The 20,226-nt window shown below is 35.4% G+C and overlaps 1 protein-coding gene across 1 annotated transcript; it reads left to right on the top strand.

The window, feature by feature from the left end:
- The first annotated feature begins 402 nt into the window (after window positions 1-402).
- LOC139141519 (probable ATP-dependent DNA helicase HFM1) lies at window positions 403-20,163 on the top strand. Its single transcript, XM_070711112.1, has 34 exons — window positions 403-885; window positions 1,193-1,295; window positions 1,719-1,849; window positions 2,560-2,731; window positions 3,417-3,835; window positions 4,138-4,200; window positions 4,528-4,598; window positions 5,250-5,385; window positions 5,907-6,058; window positions 6,628-6,708; window positions 7,329-7,493; window positions 7,735-7,781; window positions 8,444-8,597; window positions 9,107-9,239; window positions 9,772-9,873; window positions 10,301-10,494; window positions 10,842-10,888; window positions 10,979-11,160; window positions 11,643-11,726; window positions 12,243-12,334; window positions 12,748-12,902; window positions 13,401-13,498; window positions 13,612-13,826; window positions 14,214-14,297; window positions 15,042-15,199; window positions 15,400-15,503; window positions 15,692-15,784; window positions 16,533-16,789; window positions 16,977-17,169; window positions 17,542-17,697; window positions 18,126-18,732; window positions 19,104-19,215; window positions 19,495-19,625; window positions 19,936-20,163. Exons 1-34 carry the CDS (start codon window positions 843-845, stop codon window positions 19,997-19,999), a joined length of 4,998 nt encoding a protein of 1,665 aa, XP_070567213.1. The 5' UTR covers window positions 403-842; the 3' UTR covers window positions 20,000-20,163.
- Window positions 20,164-20,226: the final 63 nt, after the last annotated feature.

The following is a 20,226-nucleotide window of genomic DNA, read 5'->3' on the forward strand; positions in this document are numbered from 1 at the left end:
AAAAGTTTGGTCAAATTTCGTAAATAATGAAGCGCATGAAGAGAATTTGAAATGGAATGTGCTTTAGTACGGTAGATGTAACGAAAAAGGTACGTTAGTCATTTTTTTTTATCCGAAATATGTCGTACTTTTCCATGAGTAAACAAAGAGTCAACTTCGCTGATGATGATGGACATTCCCGAGCTTCACGCATGACGACACTGTCGACAGCCTTTAATATCCCCGGCCGCCAAAATTTGCTACCAAAATTTTCAAGAAATATAGTAGCAATTAATATGTAACAGGTCTGACCTGAGAGCGAGCGCAGCGTAGTATATCGTCATTGATGTTTTCAGGCAATAACATGCTAATTTCTGTGTTTGATGCATGATTCATAACTTAGCCATTGACTTGTTGAGGTTGAATTGTTATCAATTGTTTTCTAGAATAACATTTATAGCAATTTAACTCGGAAATGCCAAGTTCACTAACGAAAATTATTTAAAACTGGTAAATTATATGATTCCGATCAGTTTATTATATTAAACAGGGGCGGGAACAGAGGCAGTCTAATGTAAAACACGTACTTGATATTCCCGTCGGTAGCTAGCTCTCAGCACACTATTTTTAATTCTCGCGTGAGTTGACCGTTCGTTCTCGCGAGAGTAGGCTTGTTTCAAAATGGCGGCGCCTAGTGATGACCGATCCGGGCCTTCAAAAGTGATCGAAAATAGTCATTTTGAAACAAATTTCACATTTTCTTTGGAACAGAGAGATCCTTTTGTCGGCAATACACATTGTCGAGTAGTGTTTGTGGTAGATGATATCTTTAATTTCACGCAATCCGTGTGAAAGTATTCAAAATGGCCGCCTCCATGGAACCGTGCTCTCTTTTCAAACTCGTAGGTATATAGAGATTTCATTCTAAATTTCTTGTACACGCATTAGTCTTAATGCTCGCTTCGCGAGCGGCCTTCGGCCGCTCTCGCTGCGCTCGCTACAAGGCGACCTAGAGAGATGGAAATTCCCGCGATACTGCGACGCTAAAGTGAGTGAAACTCGTCAAATATTTCTTTCAAAGGCCCGGACAAAATTTTAAGGTCTGCAGCAACAGATCAACTACATATTCACTACCCTTGATAATTGATTGGATGTCCAGTCTACGCCATGACATACGTTGTATTTCTGAGCTGTAAACTTTTTCACCATGCAGGATTTTGGTACAAACTCAAACAGATAACAATGTTAGACATAAGTGACAGTATATTCTTTGATCCATACCATGAAGAAAAAGTAGAAAGGCCGGCCATGCGGATGTAAGTATTTCCAGAAGTTTCCAATTTGAATTTTTGTTAGCGGTACATGCAGAGACATCACATAGCGATGCGAGATACGTCAGACCCACAAGTTTTTTTGTAGGTGTGAGCATGTAAACAGATGCGTTATCATCCCTTCTTCATCAGACTTATACTTAAAAATGTTAAATCATATTGATAATAGAATTGGACGTAGTGCAACAAAGCAACAAATCTTCTGATGTTTCTCCATTGCTTAGCTTAGAGTCAATTCCGCCACCAATATAAATCAATAATGTAGATGAATAAATGAATGACTTTATAATAATACAGTTTTTATTGTACCTTACAGAACAATAATATTGTAACTGTCACCAGATATCAACATTTTCGAATACATGTTTCACAATTTTCCATCTTTAATATTGTGCATCACACACTCAGAGCTTTGCATAATAGCCCGGATTTGCTCAGACCACCTCCATCTGCAGACGATCTGATTTTGCCATCCCAGAGAAGTGTAACTGGAACTCAGATTGACAGAATTTTTGATGATGCAGTCACAAAGTCACCAGGTCTGTGCCATAAGTTGCTTCAGATTTTTGTTTATATCGTGAAACTGCTCACTCTTTGGTCTAAGTAATAAAAGTGATAATACCTCTTTTCTAAATAAGTTGTGAATTTTATTGTGTAATTCATACATTTTATCTGAGTCTATCGTGTACAATCACAAAAGCAAAAGAAGCTTTACATGTTTTGTTAACTATTTCCTAAATACAATCCATGAACAAAGGCATATTTGACTCTCTCACCCTTGTAAACACAATAGAAATCAATCTTATTAACATCAGATGTAGAGATGGCAATGTTACCATCTTTGTTTGTTCTTTGCTGTTCTTGCTGTGAATAGCTGCCAGTCACCTCACTACATCTGACCCATTGCCATCGGAGATCGCGTTCAAATCTCATGCTCGGCAGAAGCCAATCAAGTTGTATTGTATATACACCGGCCCTTCTATGGCAGTGGGCCAAATGTAGTGATAAAACCAACTACTAAAATGTTCAGTACCTGTTTTGACAGAAACTACTAAACAGATATTATGGTATTGTTACAAAATGTCCAGGTCAAGTTTTCTTGCAGTACATAACTATAAATGATAAAGATGCATATTTTTTGAATAGTCAGTATGTGTATCTGAGGAAATCCTTGCTACAATAAATTTAGAAAAGGGACGTGTTCCATTTTGCTGGCAGCAATTAAATCATTCTATCTTTCCAATTGAAGACAACTTCCTCAGACCTGGCAGTCCTCCCAGTGTGTTTCCTATGAAGAAACAGTATCTGGAGCATGGGTCTCCACCTCTCCTTTTGAAGAAACAGTTTCTGGAGCATGGGTCTCCACCTCTCCTCTTTGATGATGAAGGTGATTTCCCAGGAAAAAGTAGAGACTCCTTAAGGTATAGGTGATATAGAAAATATTACAACAAAGACAGAATGATTACAAAATTTAGGAATTTGATTTCTTGAAGACATTTTGTCATTGCCTCAGTATCTTTAATTAGAAATGGACTATCCATCTTACTTGACAAAAGTAGTATTGCTAAAAAGACCAATTTTCGTAGGAAAATTTCTGCACATGTACTGGTACTACCTTGATTAATTGAAGCATTGCACCGCAAAATAAATTAATCATAATTCCAGAATATAAATCTCCATAAAACGCTGTGATTTTGTACATTATGAAATATGAACCCTTTGCAAAGGATAACTGGGCAGGTAAAAAGAGAACACAATACTTTGTCAACTTGTAGGCTGAATGTAACACCATATAATGTCAAGTTATTACTAATTGGTTAAGTTTTAAACACAAGATTCTTCAACAGTTTTGGATGAACAGTTTGTCATTTTAGGAATACTTAACAGTATGATTTAACAAATCTGGTTTATCTTTCAAGAATTTAACATGTAAAGAACTTGATAAAGTACTTGTTTTGAAGGAAATTCAGAAGAAATTGTCACAGTGTCAATAAATTGCTGAAATTTATGCCCTTTTTCCATGAACACAAGCCAAAATGATCCCCATATTATTATAATGATTATGCCTATCGTAAATTTCAGTTCTATTTCCATAATGTTTGCCAGGAAACAACTATTTCCTGATCCAGAAGATACAATTCCTACACTTAGCCAACAGCCAAAGGTGAATAACTCAATGAAACGAAGACGTTTGTTCAGGCCACCAATCAAATCCAACAGTCAACAACCTGTCAATACATCAACTGGTAATACCACTTCAGTCTCAGCATCAGACCACACTCAATACAACAGCAGTCAGATGTCTGCAAGGTTCACAGCGGCAGACACCCCTAGAACTGTCTCTCAACAAAAATATGATGGCAGATATCAACAGATGTCCAATTTTCAGACTAGCAATAGATTGAGACAAGATCTTGAATCATCTGATTTTCATGCCGGCAGTCAACAATCAAGGTTTTCAACCATGGGCAACGCAGCTACTACAAGGGCAGTATCAGATAGTCCAAGTCCTTTGACTATTCCTGGTAAGTTTAATTAAATGTTCAGGGCATACCTTGAACTCCCCATATAACTACAGATTTAGATGTTGCTACGATTATGCGTAAATAATGCAGTATATTTGTAAGGACCTTGTCAAAGACATTTGTCTTTTCTATGAGAGAATCCAACCATGATTTTTGTATCATCTTGCGCTGTTTCAGAAACTCTTATCTCCCCTATTGCCAGCTTTAAGTTGATACAATTGCTCATTGCTTGTACATCAAGTTAATCGCTGTGTTGAGTGTCAAGTAGAACTATCTCATTAACTCCATATTCTTTCTTGCAGGCTACGTGACACCTGGTGGGAGTAGACATGATGTTACAAAACTTAGACCAATTACTGAAGTCCGTATCCTTTCTTGCTCAGTTAGTCATTGTACTGCATAATTACAAGAGATATGTTTAAAATCCAGATAACAAAATACTAACTAATTCCACAATTAGGAATTTACCAAAGGATATTTAACAAGCAGGAGGAATTATTTCAGGTCATTTGTCATATAACCTTGCCACCATCAAATATTCTCAGGTTATTGGGGACATATTTAGGAATCATTTCACATCATTTCTCAAATGGATTAATTTAATCTTCCTGCAATCAAATAATCATGGTCACCTCAGGTTTGTCACTTTTCATGTGAAAGCTTTACTTGTATTTTCCTTGATAAAAAACCAGCTGAAAAATACAGATCGATATTTAGTGCATACCCATACTTCAACATTGTTCAATCAAAAGTAATGGATGATGTAAGTAAAACTTCATGAGTTATAAAACAAATAGTTTATGGAACTTGGTCTTATCATATTCAACTTCTGAAATTGGTGTTTTTTCTATATTTCCATAAATACATTCCAATACATATGTAGTGATTTACATATTAAGTTATTGAAAATAGATATTGATAAACTTATGATAAGACAGTATCTTTTTCATCAACTGAATACTAGAATGATGTATTATCATTACACTTGATAAGGTCTGCAATGAACAGATAAAATGTGATTCATCATGATCTGGTTTGCTCATGTACTTCTGCCAGTGCATATACTACTGCCAGTATTTACACAAGGACAAAAGTTTTAATGCATAAGAGTAAGCTGTTCTGGAGACTGGAAGTTTGGATTGGCGACATTAAGACTGCATTGATTTAAATTTCTGCCAACACAGCATTACAGTTTCAGGGAAAATGAGATTTCTTTCTACTCTTCTAGCTGCCATTTACATGATGATGTGTTTTGACTGATACCATTACAAAACGTACATGTACTTCATTAATTCTTATCTACCAGTTATAACTTTGCTTTGTTTACTTGTATATTTTTTCTGTCTGTGATATCACAATGTTGGGTAGATATATCACCACTTTTATTTCAAGGAACAGTTACGTAAAATTTCAGGTACTCTACAGTGACAGACCAATGGTGTTGTGTGCACCGACTGGATCCGGCAAAACTGTCATCTTTGAGTTAGCAATAGTCAGACTCCTATTGCAGAGTGGTACATATAGTATGAACCAGGTCAAAATCGTTTACAGTAAGTCCATGAGATATATTTTTTCTGCCTGACATGTTCACACATATTGTTATAGCAAAAGAATGAAAATCATGCTACATGAATTTTCACTTTTCTTCATATGACTCCTGCACTGAAAGATATTTAAACTAACTTCGTGTAACACTCAAACAGGCGTACTTGTTCCCTTGCTACTATATTTTAGTCACTCAAACAGCTTGCAAGCAATTCAATATGTCACATTGGATATTCTATCGATACAAGAGTTGATGTGGTACTTCGCCAAAAACTGTTTGTTTGAGGACAACAAATATTATGGCTGACTGAAGTTAAATCATTATCTGATTGAGTTCCATAATTTTTAGCTAAGCAAGGATCATGGTAATACCAGGTGGACTCGTAGAATACACTAGATGGACTAGATGAATAACAGGCTGTTAGCTGTCAGGAATATGAATACGTTGTCTCTTCAGTCAGTACTACTTGGTATAGCATAACTTGTATGATTAAATCCGCTAAATCAAAACATGCTATTCTTTCAGTGGCGCCCATCAAAGCCCTGTGCAGTGAAAGATGTGATGACTGGCAACAGAAATTTGGACCTGTTGGTTTGAAATGTAAAGAGTTGACTGGTGATTCTGAATGGGATGACTACTTTGAATTGCAAGATACAAACATTATTATGACAACTCCAGTAAGTACAGTTCATATTAGAAATTACCATCCAACTTCAAAGTAAACAATGGGATTGATGACTTTAATTAATAAAGTATCATTACAACACACTGTCACCTTGATAGGAGCTTTCAAAATCTATCTGTTGATGAGGATCCTGACAGTATGTGAATGAGTAGGCTGATGAATTGTATCCATATTATGATGTGGGCAAAGCATGAAAAGTAGCTTAACCCTTTGAGCACCAAAGTGTATTTCTGTCCCCTTTATAAAATAAACCCCAGTCAATTTTTCTCAGATTTTTGCCAAAATTTTGAGAAAACACTTTAGCCAATGAAATGTGATGTCAATGTGGTCCGTAGTTATCAAAAAATTACAGAAAAATTCATAAAAATTGGTAATGTTGCACTAAAATTTTGGCAGGAAAAATTACAGCACTCAAAGGGTTAATGTCAATGAAAATCAGTCCTAAAATGTTATTGAGAGTTGAAAAACTTTTGTCTGCATAATAATTATGATTGTGAGGACAAGATTTTGGATCAGGATTTACATGGGCAAAAAGAACAACAAAATGTCATTTTTCAACAGGAAAAGTGGGATAGTATGACTAGGAAGTGGAGAGACAACAAGTCACTGGTGCAGATGGTCAAACTCTTTCTGATTGATGAGGTACAGTATATTAGTATACCGGTACAAGTAGAATAAATGTTTCAACCTTGGTCAAAATGCTATTATAGATAGAGGTTTCATTTAATGGTTTCATTATAGAGAAAGAATGGTGTTTTGTAGGAGCTTGCTCCATACAGATTTCTCCATGAAGAGTCTTTGGAATAATCATTTCAAGTCAAACAAAACTACTGCCTTCAATGTGAAATTTGCTATAGGAGAGAGATAAACTTGGGACAGATATGTTGTAAATGGATTAAAATACTATCAACAACAAATGTTACTATTACCAAGAAAACTGCCATTACCCTTTCAGGCCTAACCCCCAATATAATGGTAGGTCTAGTAAATTACAAAAAATTCAGGCCTGAAATGGTTAAATACCAAAAAAAGGTGTGGTTGAATGAACATCTAGAGAGCACAAGGATAAAATGTTGTAATCAACTGGATAGTTTCCACAATGCTATAGTATGATGAGTCATCTGCCAGCAACCTGTAACATGCGTTGCTGGACATATAACGAAGTGAAAGTCTTCATATCAAACAACACCAGTTAAATACTTCATTGAAAATGGCAAAATGCCCTGTTTTATGATGCTCAGCTCTTGTAATTTTTTTATCAGGTGCATACATTGAATGATGAAGCCAGGGGTGCTACCATGGAAGCAGTGATCAGCAGGATGAAGACAATACAATCTGCTCAAAGCCAAACTGACAACCCTTTAACTGTGAAATCAAGCAAACTGCGATTCCTGGCAATCTCTGCTACAATACCAAATATTGGAGATGTAAGTCAGCCAATGAAGTTGATTTGATCTTTCCACTTTGTGTGTTAATCATGCATTTTACACTGAATCAGCAAACAGTTAGAGTGCTCTATATGTGATGGAGAATTTCGTTTAGAGAGGTGTATAAAGTTTGATCTCTGAAAAAAGTTGTTTTCCACCGGTGTGTCTATAATTGTTCTTTTAGAGTATGCTACATAGTGTACGTACTTTCAAATTGATACTTTTAACTTCTTTCACATAGGTAGGAGAATGGTTAGGCGACAGTAGTGAGGCAGCTTTCACGTACAAGTAAGGGTAGTCATTAACAGTTGTGTCATTGGCTCAGTTACAGAAGCACTGATTTTCATGTTCATGTTCTGATTTTAAATGTTCATGTTCTGCTCAGTATAATTGGTAACGGACTCAGTGTAATTGAGTAGGACTAAATTCTAATATAGGTTATTACTATGTCAAGTTTCTGCTGTGCAAAAGCAGTTCCTAGATAGCACATGAAAGTTATTTTCAGAACTTTTCACTATGAATCAGCAAAAAATGAAACTGCCTGAAAAAGTGAAAGTTTTAAAGTTAACCATCAAGCTTCAACCATCATCTTGACAACATGGTGACACATTGGTTTGTCATGCAATTTGTTGTGAAATTACCTACAGAAGCACATAAAGCAAAATACACGCCACTCACAATAGCTCTCCATTATGTGACAATGGTGATTTAATACCTGATTCTTTTTGTATGCAATTTAGAAAGATATTGAAGTTAGAATAGCATGTGCCAATATATGAATATTAGTATATGATGAATGTTACGCTGTTATAAAGGCTAATAAATCAGCTGTCAAAGGTAGCAAATGAAAACTGAGTTTCTATATTAAAGGTCCAGCAAAGTCTATCAAACTATTATTAGTATTGATTTACCCTATACCCAGCATAATTTCTTCTTTACCTGGTGTACAGACTTGATGATACTCACAGACCAGTTAGATTGAGGAAAGTGGTACTGGGATTTCCATGCAGGGAAAACGTGTCTGAATTCAAGTTTGACTTATCCCTGAATTACAAGCTGAGTGGTGTCATCCAAACATACTCAGATCAAAAACCCACACTTGTGGTAAGTAATCTACATGGTATTTTGGTGCATGCTTTGCATTCAGTGACAAGTAAGAGTGTCACAGGGAGTGGAATGCAATAGACCCTTTTCATAAGTCTAGCGCCTTCCTGTGGCCACTGTAAATTTGAAGTCAAAGCGAGGCTACTGGGGAAAGCCCTTAGCACTGGGACCCTCGGTTTTCCCCAGTGGCCTCGCTTTGACTTCAAATTCACAGTGGCCATAGGAGGGTGCTAGACTTATGAAAAGGGTCTATGTAGTTTGACTTTCACAACTATTAAAGTAGAATGTCAACACTCAAAAGACGAAAAGATTAAGTGTGCCAAGCATTACGGCAGTAAAAATATATTTTATTGAATTAATTGTATTGAATGATGCCATCTGCGTCAATTAGCTTTGATGGATGCACTTTTCACACAGTAAAGCATGCAACTCTGTCCCTTTCTTTCCAAAGAAATTGTTTCATGTATAAACCATAATTACATACAGAATTATTCTTGTCAATTTTCAAGTTCTGTGCAACAAGGAAAGGGGTACAGCAAGCAGCAAGTACCTTGGTCAAAGATGCAAGGTTTATTATGAATTCTCAGCACAGACAGCGATTACAAAGAAATTCCAACATGTTGAGAGATTCCAAGCTTAGAGGTAATGATCATGCCTACATAAATACTAGCCCATACTTACTAATTGCAAGACAAAATCGCAAAGTACCAAGTGGAAGTAAAGAAGATGAAATAGAATATTACAAATGTTTGTATCATCTTTCCAATTGTCCAGCTACATGTATACTTTGCCAAGGAGAAATTAGTTGAACTTGAATGATTTATAGTTTTAAACTGTTAACACCCAATACCCTGTAAACAAGTCCACAATCACCATTGATAACGATTGGTTTGGACAAAACCATGTTGGTGAAAGGGTATGACTTAGCCCTTTGAGCTCCACCGTCAATTTTTTGTTACCTTTAAGTTTGTAAAATGAAACTCAAACAATTTCTTTCACATTTTCTCGGAATTATGATAAAAAACTGAAGCCAATATGATATCATGTCAATTCAGTCCAAATCTATTACAAAATTTACAGAAAAATATAAAAAAATTAACAAAATGTTGCACTAAAAGTTGGGAGGGAAAAAATATGGCACTCGAAGCATTAATTCAGCTGCTTCTTGTTTCAGAGTTAGTCATCAGTGGAGTTGGCTATCACCATGCTGGTTTAGATGTATCTGACAGAAAGGCTATTGAAAACATGTTCCTTCAGGGAGATTTACCCGTGTTGTGTAAGTTTTGTAACTTTGCTTTTTTCCAAAAATCCCAAAAGATACGATGAATCATTTCAGTTACAATACTCAAGACAAAGTGCCAAAAAATTGTACCACACTGTAATTGTGTTCAAGTTTTGGTTGAATCGTTTTTGCAGTGAAAAATTGAATGACAGGGTTTATAATCACAGTTGATCAGTCATTCTTTCTATTTGTTGATGAAACATAAGTACTGTACATGAAAGTAGATGAGTTTGAGCCATCCGTAAACCAAATTTCCCTTTACTTTGCTATCCTAGACGAGTTCCATCTAAACTGTTAATCCTGCCCATATCAATAAGCTCCCTATGAAATGCAATACTTCTAGCTGTACACCAAACAACTTTATGTCAACTCTCCTAATTCTATTCACAGTGTTATCATATTTTGTGTCTCTACATTTCAGTGGCTACCAGTACATTAGCGATGGGTGTAAACTTGCCTGCACATTTAGTCATAGTGAAGTCAACCCTTCACTATGTCAGTGGTATGTACACTGAGTATACTGAAACACAGGTCTTGCAGATGATTGGCAGAGCTGGTCGGCCACAATTCGATACCACTGCCACTGCTGTGATCATGACAAGGACAAAGACAAAGGTAAGTAGAAAGTGTGCTATTTTGAAGTTCATGCTATTTTCTTCCATAGATGAGCTCCCTGTAATATCTTGCAATAACAGAAAATACCACAAGTGACTACAGTTTGATGAAAATTTATAGGTTAAATTATTACTCTCAGAATTCTTAATTCTCATGTTGTTCTCACTTTTGCATGACAGTAACTCGTATAATTTATTTCTATTCTCAGAATTCTTAATTCTCATGTTGTTCTCAACTTTGCGTGACAGTAACTCGTATAATTTATTTCTATTCTCAGAATTCATAATTCTCATGTTGTTCTCACTTTTGCATGACAGTAACTCATGTATAATTTGTCTCTATTGCAGAATAAGTATGAGGCCCTGCTAAATGGAACTCAAAATATTGAAAGCAGGTGAGGTTTCATGAAATTGTCACTCATATAATAAATAAACATAGTAAAACAAGTAGATTAATGCTAATGTATTGCCTTTTTCCCTGTTAGCCTTCATGTGCACATCATGGAACATCTCAATGCAGAAATTGTGCTGCATACTATAACTGACATGAACATTGCATTGGAGTGGTTGAAATCAACTTTCCTGTACATCAGAGTTGTGAAGAATCCTACCTACTATGGAATCCCACCTGGACTCACCAAGGAAGCACTTGAAAAGAGACTTACAGGTTAGCTTTTCAGTATAAACAGGCAATCCTAGGCAACAATTAAACACATCTATGTATTTGTATTGAGTAAACATGCAGGTGGGAATGTGGTGCTTGATATAAAATGCCTATGATGTTTGATGAAACAACACTTTCCAAAGGATCAAATTATTATTGAAAACACATTTGTAGATTCAAGGCTGCTAGAACAATGAAGATTACATATATTTTTTGATATATTTTGATTACATATGTTTTATGCAGGAATTTATATTATGGTGTCATTTAATGTATTAGAGTCATTAGGTTTATTGACTACAGGAAGATTTGTTCAAATTACCTCTATTGCCGGATATTTGTCTCTTGAATACCTACTTTTTGTCTTGTACTTATCCTTTGACATCTGCATAAAAGACTTCCACGTAATGTTTCTGCCAGCAATGTACTATATCAAACACTTTGGTCTGGCAAAAAAAACTTTTTAGAATTTCAATCTCTTGCAGACATGTGTTGCAAATACTTACAGTCACTCAAAGAAATTGATTTAGTCAAGACTGAAGAAGACAAATCAAAGTTACAGCCAACAGGTATGTTAAACATTTATTTTGTGCTCTAGAGTGTGTTGTGGATTCTGCACATTCTGCCGTTGCTTCTGTATGTAGCACGAAGTATCAATATTTCATTTCTTTTCATTCAACATTGGTACTTCATGAAAATTTACGACAGTAAGTTGGAAGGGATATCTTTTTCAGCTATCAAAAAAACTATGATGGAGGCAGACAGTATACTATTGTGTCACTTTCCTCTTTTGTTAACCCTTTGAGCGCCAAAGTCTATTTTCGTCCCCTACATAAAATAAACCCCTGTCAATTTTTCTCAGATTTTTGCCAAAATTTTGAGAAAAAACTAAAGCCAATGAAATGTAATGTTCATTTGGTCCAAAATTATTAAAAAATTACAGAAAAATACATAAAAATTGGTAAAATTTTGCACTAAAATTTTGGCGGGAGAAAATTACAGCGCTCAAATGGTTAATGACTTTTTGTGATATGTTTCATGACATTAATTTTGTCTGTTGTAAATGATGCTCCTTATCTATGTAGAGCTAGGTAAACTGATGGCCAGATACTGCATTGCCTATGATACCATGAAATTGTTCAAAACCATTGATGGTCAGTCATCTCTGAATGAACTGGTAAGTCAACTGTGCTTCATTTTGATGATATTGGTATATTTTCCAGTAACCTTAAACCAATACAGAAACATCACTCTTAACAGTAGACCGTGGCATAATATTTAAGTTAAGCAAAGTTTCATCCAAGCAAATTATCATCTCCCTATGAACGCTGACTACATTTGTTAAGTATTTTTGTATTAGTAAACGAACTGCCATCATCAAAGCTTATATTGACCTTTTCTGAAAGAATTTTCTGTTACAAACATCATGCAATTTCTAGCAAAGCAGAATTTGGCATCAATGTTTTTGCAAAACATAAGATATTTTTATAATGAGAAAAGAAGCTTGTTTTTTTTCAAACAAAGCAATTGTCTTATCAAACAGTTTTTACATCTTATAATTGAATTGTTTCCATATGTTTTTGATTTCAGATTGTCCTTTTATCAAAGTGTAAGGAGTTCAGTGATGTTCAGCTTAGGGTCAATGAAAAGAGAGCTCTGAATACATTGAACAGTTCTAAGAATAAGGCAACAATCAGATTTTCAATGACTGGAAAAATCAAAACTGCAGATATGAAAGTCAACTGGTAAGTAGTCATGGTGGATGTGATATAGGATATGTTGAATTAGTGGTTCTTACTACCACTACTGTAGTTGGGGTTTTTGTCTGCTGGTCAGATAGTGCTAGTTTTTTATTACGTACAACTTCATAGTGTAGGGAGTTTTTGCCAGGCATTTCAGTTACGAAATATTAATCCTGATGACTGTCATGTGCTCTTCTTTGTGTTTCCATTGGGTTTTGCTATTTTCATGAAATAAAGCCTCGATGAAAGGGATCAAAATTGATTGTCAGCAAAAAAATCTGGAGACATTTTCATTAAAGTCTGTGTGGGATTATAAATTCTGGTATTGAACTTTTAAAAGCAGGAATAACATGAAAAATATGAAACTACAAAAATATGAAACTACAAGCAGCAAGCTAAGATAAATGTGAATCAAATGTGATACTTCTCGTAGCAATTTTAACTACAATACTTAAGGTACCAGCATCTCAATTATTTTGTTTCTTTCTCTTCGTTCCCCAGTCTTATTCAAGCTGCATTGGGTTGCCTATCAGTGCAAGAGTTTGCTTTGGCACAGGATACCACAAAGATATTCAGAGCTGGACAGAGAGTTACCAGATGTAAGTGGATCTTTAAATTTGTAGAGCAGCCATGTTCTTTTTGGTCACTATTTTTTAACATTGATCAAAAGTACAAGATGCTTGCTTTTTTCATCACCCTCTTTGCAAATCAGGTCTAACAGAATATCTGATGCAGCAGAAAGATTTCCGTGCACTGGTGAATGCAGTTACCCTCAGCAAATGTTTCAAAGCTAGGCTGTGGGAGAATTCAGGTTATGTGGCGAGGCAGCTGGAGAGGGTTGGACCAACTCTTACCCAAGCAATGGTCAATGCAGGCCTTACAACGTTTAAGAGGATTGAGGAAACAAACCCTAGAGAAATTGAACTGGTAATTTTAAAAATTACATTTGTATGTTCATTAATTGTCATGATATCAAAGCATGGGGGCAATTCAAAGTGATCTATGCATTCTCTGTTTTTTTGTTTGTTGTGAGTATTCACAAAATTTCTTTTATGGTTAGCCTGTGACCACATGAATGAGTGCATTATTTTGATTTACAGCTTGTTTGTTAGTTTGTTTTAAGATATGAAGTATCTGATCTTTGGGTACTTTTTGCCGTGGATTTGCAAGAAAGATGAAATTTAAAGTAAAAATATTTCAAAAGTTTAGCTTTTGTGTCAGACCTTCATGCCCAGAGTACACTACTACTTCATTTTTTGTATGCCAAATTTAGTTCCATGGTTATTTCTTACACTTACATTGAATCTTTTCCAGATTGTAAATCGTCATCCACCATTTGGCAATCAGATCCATGATGCTGTTTGTCATCTTCCACAGTATGATGTTGTTGTAACACAGGTAAGCCTGGAATATATATAGCATGTCAAACCTGCTAAAGTAACAAGAAGTGTTTAAAGAACACTCACTTAAAAGCCTTTATGTTGCTGATACAGTGATACCGGTAGGTAAATGTATTCACAGAAAACAATAATACAATAACAGCAGACAGTGTTTAACTTGACAATCCTACAAGTAAATGTATTTGAAGAAAAATGATATCATCATGATATCAGTAAGTTAAACCAAGCTCTGGCTTAGTTTTATAATAATAAGCTGAAGAGACTACTAAAGGCTAAAACTAATTGTTTAAAATATGTAGTAAAAAATGTGAAGGAGATGAACACATTTATTTGCAGGTTGGAAACTACTTTCACTGATTGATTATTTTATTTACGGAAACTACGGTAGTTAGTCTCTCTTATAATAATCATCGTTAAAAGATGTTTTCTATGACAAAGATATCTCCGAGTCTGCTCTTTGACTTACATGCTCAGATATATCATTTGTCAAGAAAATAACTGCATTTTGTTCTTGTAAATTAATATTCCAAGGTGCATTAAGCATAAATTTAATCAAAACATAGGTTAACAGATAAGATCTAGATATCACAGAAGAGGTCCTCGGTGATGTCAGCAAGTTCTAACTTCATCATATACTTTTGAAAATGTAGATTCATTGTTGTTCGTATGTTATGACCAAAACTTTACTGTTGTGTTATTCCATACTTTTTTTTCCATACTTTTTTCATTTTCTCCCAAACAGAGTACTAAATATTCTTCAGAATCTTCTGATATCACAGTGTCAGTATTTCTGGTGAACTGGGAGACTATCAAGGTGAAAAACACAGCTGGACCAAACCACTGTTGCGTCTTGATTGTAGGTGACGCTGATAACAAGATACATTACAAAATGAGAATATCGTAAGTTGATACTCAGATTCTCACACCTACAATCTAAATCACCTTGTTCAGTCATGCATACATCTTCTTTCTCTATTACACATATACTTTGATAAAATCAATTTATGAACAGCTTTTTTTAGTTTTTTATCTGGATTTAATTCTGTGCCCAAATATTGCATGCCTAAGATATGATTGTGCCATTTGACCTTCATCTCTAGGGACACCATAATGTGTAAAAATGGGACATGGTCAAAAAGAATTGAAGTACAGAGGGCTAGGAAAGGAGATGAACTAAGTATTCACCTTATCAGCCAAGATATTGGTAAGTTTTACATCATAAATAATTATTTCATTTGAAATTGTAAAATTACATTTTCTGTTTTGCAAGGGGAAGAGAAAAGGCTATACCCCCACATAAATATTAATAAACACATCAGTCCTCACTTTCCTTTCTCACAATCTATCGTATCATATCACTGATAACAAAGCAAGTGTTCGGTCTTGTTTCAGTTGGATTAGATGTTCAGAAAACCTTCAATCCTATCTACAATAGGCGTTATGGAATGAACTTCTCAGAGCAACAGAGAACCCAATGGAAAACAGGTAGGGACTACAAAACACAACCCACATCATAAGTTTTATCATCAGGTTTTTGTCAATATGTTGCAAAAATCTTGCAAACATGTAAAATACTGTAGATGGCACAAGACCACTAATTCATTTCCCATAGGCCATCACAGTAGCGTTGAGCTCGATTTTCCTATTTTAAAACATTCAGCGGCACGAATCCTCTTAACAGGTGTTAGGTCAATGTCAGCTTGACTACTGATTAATTTTTCGTGTGTGCAAGTCCACGGAAATTTTGAGATAGCGATGAAAATAGCGCCCTCAGTGGTGTTTTTGACAAATTTCAGGCTTATTGTTATGATTTCTATTAGCCCTAGAACTCCTCATATTACCACCAAATGCTTCAGCCATTATTCACAACAGTCTGCATTTTGATTCAGGCAGAAAAATATCTTTACAAACATTCTTGACGTTAAAGTTCAAACTTAACAAGCATCCATGCAGATATCAAAACTTCAAGGTCTGCACTATTTTTCTTCCGAACTATCTTCGTGGGTAACGAACCCGGAAGTGAATTAGTGATCTTGTGCCAGATTGTAATGTAAGGCATAAGGTTTCAAAAAATTTGTGCGCATGTCTATGTCAAGGCAGAACTGCCTTTTTCAACATTATTGGATTCAGTAATTGGAGATGGGTGTATGGATATTTGTTTTCCAGTGTTATACCTTTCCGAACATAATTACTTTTGTTTGTACCGAAATATTGACTGCCCTTTTCAATACAGAGCCATCAGAATCATGTACCAACAAACCATCTGGGCAGGATAGCGGATCAGACACAATTCCCTGCAATCATCGTTGTATGAACAAATCAGTGTGTGGTCATGACTGCTGCCAGTATGGAGTCAAGTCCATCCGCAACAGAAACAAACCTGTGAAAGCCGTAGAGCCACACAAAGACCCTGCATTTAATTGTTACATCAGTCAGTTACATGCTAAGCTACAGCACATCCCTGGAACTCCCTCTTTGAAGCGACTCAAGGTAATTGAGAATATTCTTTGCTGTGATTGCTGAAAAAACAGTCATTTCTCATATGTACCCTGAAGATTATTATTTAGTTCTAATAAAGTATCGATCAGGATCATATAAAGAAACTTTTATGTGATTGGGCTTGTAGTCAATAATGCATGCATATTGTCATTGTTATATTTTGTGTTCACTGATGAAGGTCAGCCCTAGTGAGGATAAGTGTAAAACTCCAGAGATACAGACATACAACAGCCCGTACTTTGCTGAGTCAGCTGCCTATGACAGCAAAGCATACACACAAAACAGTGTGGTACCAAAATACTGTGAGGAGGACTGGCTAGAGGAAGATGTGCTGTTTGATACCACATTCAGTCCTGTTGATGATCACATAGGTAAAACCTGGAAATGTTATCAAGCTTTACAAACTAATTGATTGATACTGATTCTCTAGTATCATGATGATTTTTATAAAAGCAACACTCTAAAAGGCACACACAGACTTATCAGAACATATTTCTTGCCACCAGTAGTAAGCAAATAACTGAAACATGTTTGTCAAACTTCACTGGCATTGAAGAACCCGGCCATCAGTTCAGATATAATTGTGATTTTTGACAGTATTTTATAGCATAAACATTTAACTGGACAGAAATGCATTGTTTTTGTGTAGTTGATTTAAAAAATTGCTTTTGGAAATGAACAAAAATGTGAATGTATAAGATTTGTTCAACATTACACTCATGTTTGATAATCTGTATGGACAGGTAATGATTGGTCATCCAATTCAAAACATACCTTCCTGCCAAAAGTTGTTGATGTGTGTAAAGAGAACTACAGTCACCCTAAAGGCAATGTCGATTATGAAGAAGACTGGGGTCAAGATGATGATGATGATTTTCTGCTTGACTACAGTATGGCAGGTATTGTACGAAAGAAAATAAAACATTCATTGATATTCAGAGAGAAGCTATGTCATTGCAGAATGATACCTACTGGGCATTGTAAATACATTCATTTCTCTGTCAGGAATTATGGTTCACCTTGTTTCATATTTAATGGCTGTACATAAATCTTTGTCAAAGGCAACAACAAAGTTTATGATAATCAAGCAAACTTGAGTTACACTGTTACAGATTTGTATTATATGTAGTTGGTACTACAGTAGATTCTTGCTTGGATTCAAACTCACAATGTATGACACCAAGTCACCTAGTGAAGACATCACAGTCAAAATTTGATCAGATAAATCCCCAGCTTTACATACCGGTAGAGTGGTTCATCAGATCAAAGTCTGCTTGACTTTCATCATGCTTGATTAACTTTTTACTGTTTCTTTGAACTCTTCCAGCTGTGTTGCAAGAGGACAGCTTAAACAGCACCAGTAATCATACCTTAGTGAATTATGACATGCAGGATGATGTAGACTTTGAAAATCACTGCAACCCAACACAGCCTTACTCTGCACTCGGACAATATCATCCCACTGATCAGAGGTCTGAATCACACAGCTATTGTGCTCCCCCCTATATCAGCAGTCAATTTGCCAAGAATGCTACACCGCGTCGTACTGACATGCAAAATCAGGAATTGTATGAAATAGGAAAGTCTGTGACGTTTCAGAAGAGCCCTCAAAAGATGAACCAGAATTTCCAGTTCAAGAGAAAATACGGTTTCCATGATTCTGAAAAGGAGAATTGCACTATGAATATGAATAAACAGAAGACAACAAACACCAGTGATGAAAACCTATCCTCTGTGATGAGACAAGTACAAGATCCCACCCAGAGTAAAATTTCACAATATAATGAGCAACCAGAAAAGATGTTGGCTGACAGTGATGGAAATGGTACAGTCAAAACCGTTGTCTCCGGTCTCAGAAATAAATATTCATTTCATAAAGCGGGAAATATGAAAAAGCAGTATGAGAAATCTCTGACTAGTCACACTATGAACAGGTGAGAGTTGTAATGACATTGGTAATCATTAACCCGGAACTACTATGTGTCCTATGAACTTGTTACATTTAAAATAAAAACATCTTGAAACTGTTCTGTAGTTTTTTCAGTGTTATTTAACCTTGGAACACTGTCATGGAAAGTGAAAGATTTATGCAATTGATAAGAGATGATTATTTAATCTTCTTTTATGAAAATTGAAAAATTTTTCAAGAATAAGTGGTTGCTTGTATAAAAAATCCTATACATTTCCTGGCATTGGTATCCCTATCTACAAATATTTTACATTTGACAGAAAAGCCCATGCTATCTTCACAAGCAGAATATAACTCTTTATAACGATATTTTGCGCATTTCTTTGATAATATCAGGACAGAACAAAAGGGAATTACTGATTACAGCGACAAGCCAACAGTTGTAAGTCCAGAGTTGTGTGTCCAAGAAGTGCCAGTTGAAACATGCCAAAGGAAAGGAAATGAAAAGGTAAGTCCATCAAAATGACCATTTGCATTGCTATTTGTCAATATTACATGAAAGTTGTCCTTGTGAAAGATCACTAAGGTGCAATAATAGTGCCATATGTAAACAGCACTAGATATCAGCTGAAGAAAGGCTGAATGGGATGAATAATGAAAACTTGGTGTCCTATTGTAGGAATTTTATTCAATTTCAGCACCCCATGCTAAAATACATGCCAAACATTCATTGTTTAGGAATCTGAAAATGAATATAAAACATAATACTGTTTCATTTGCATGATAGAAGAGCTCAGTTCAGAGACAAGAGGATGGCTTTGGCAATTCACTGTGCACCATGTCAAGTGTTGACAGTCCTCCTTTGATGAAATCACATCCACAATCTACTGGAATGAATTTCTTTACATGTGGACCAAGGTATTGAACAACAATGCTTCCCTGTTCTTTTTTCATTCATTTCATTAATTAAGATACTCATAGTTGTTGTGCCATATTTGCAGAGTAACGTCTTACTATGATGATGCTCTAACCCAAGGCAAAGCACAGTTTGTCAGATTCACATTCAGAATCTGCAAAACAATAATGATTGAACATGCCATACATATGTATATTCAGATACATCACTTTTTAACATGAAATTGAAAAAATTATACACACAGATGAATCATAGAAAGAGATACAACATGAATTTAAAGTAGTTTTACTTTTTATCTTTTTTCAAAAACAGTAAAGATACCTGTGGAACCAATGCATCTCGAGAATTTCTCAACATCTTTGATGGTATATTCTAATGGGCTACGTCAGGTATGAAACAGCTTTGCAGTAGAAACATATCCAAAGTGTGTGAAAGCTAAGCAAATATTTTTGCTCTGAAACAACCCAAAAAATGCTTATTTTTGATGTAAAATATTTCTGTACAAGTACTTAAAGGAAACATATCATCATTGCCCAGCATTGTCAGGAGATTTGAAGGAAACACGCTCAGTCGTATATAAAATGTTATAATATGATGTAATTT

This window comes from Ptychodera flava, chromosome 10 (genome assembly GCF_041260155.1).
Source record: "Ptychodera flava strain L36383 chromosome 10, AS_Pfla_20210202, whole genome shotgun sequence".
NCBI lineage: Eukaryota > Metazoa > Hemichordata > Enteropneusta > Ptychoderidae > Ptychodera > Ptychodera flava.

Excerpts from the sequence above, each read along its gene's own strand:
- LOC139141519 (XM_070711112.1), top strand. The coding sequence starts at position 843 with ATGGCCGCCTCCATGGAACCGTGCTCTCTTTTCAAACTCGTAG. Across the intron at positions 1,296-1,718 it reads GAAAGGCCGGCCATGCGGAT|AGCTTTGCATAATAGCCCGG; the intron begins GTAAGTATTTCC and ends TCACACACTCAG. Across the intron at positions 13,827-14,213 it reads ACCCTAGAGAAATTGAACTG|ATTGTAAATCGTCATCCACC; the intron begins GTAATTTTAAAA and ends AATCTTTTCCAG.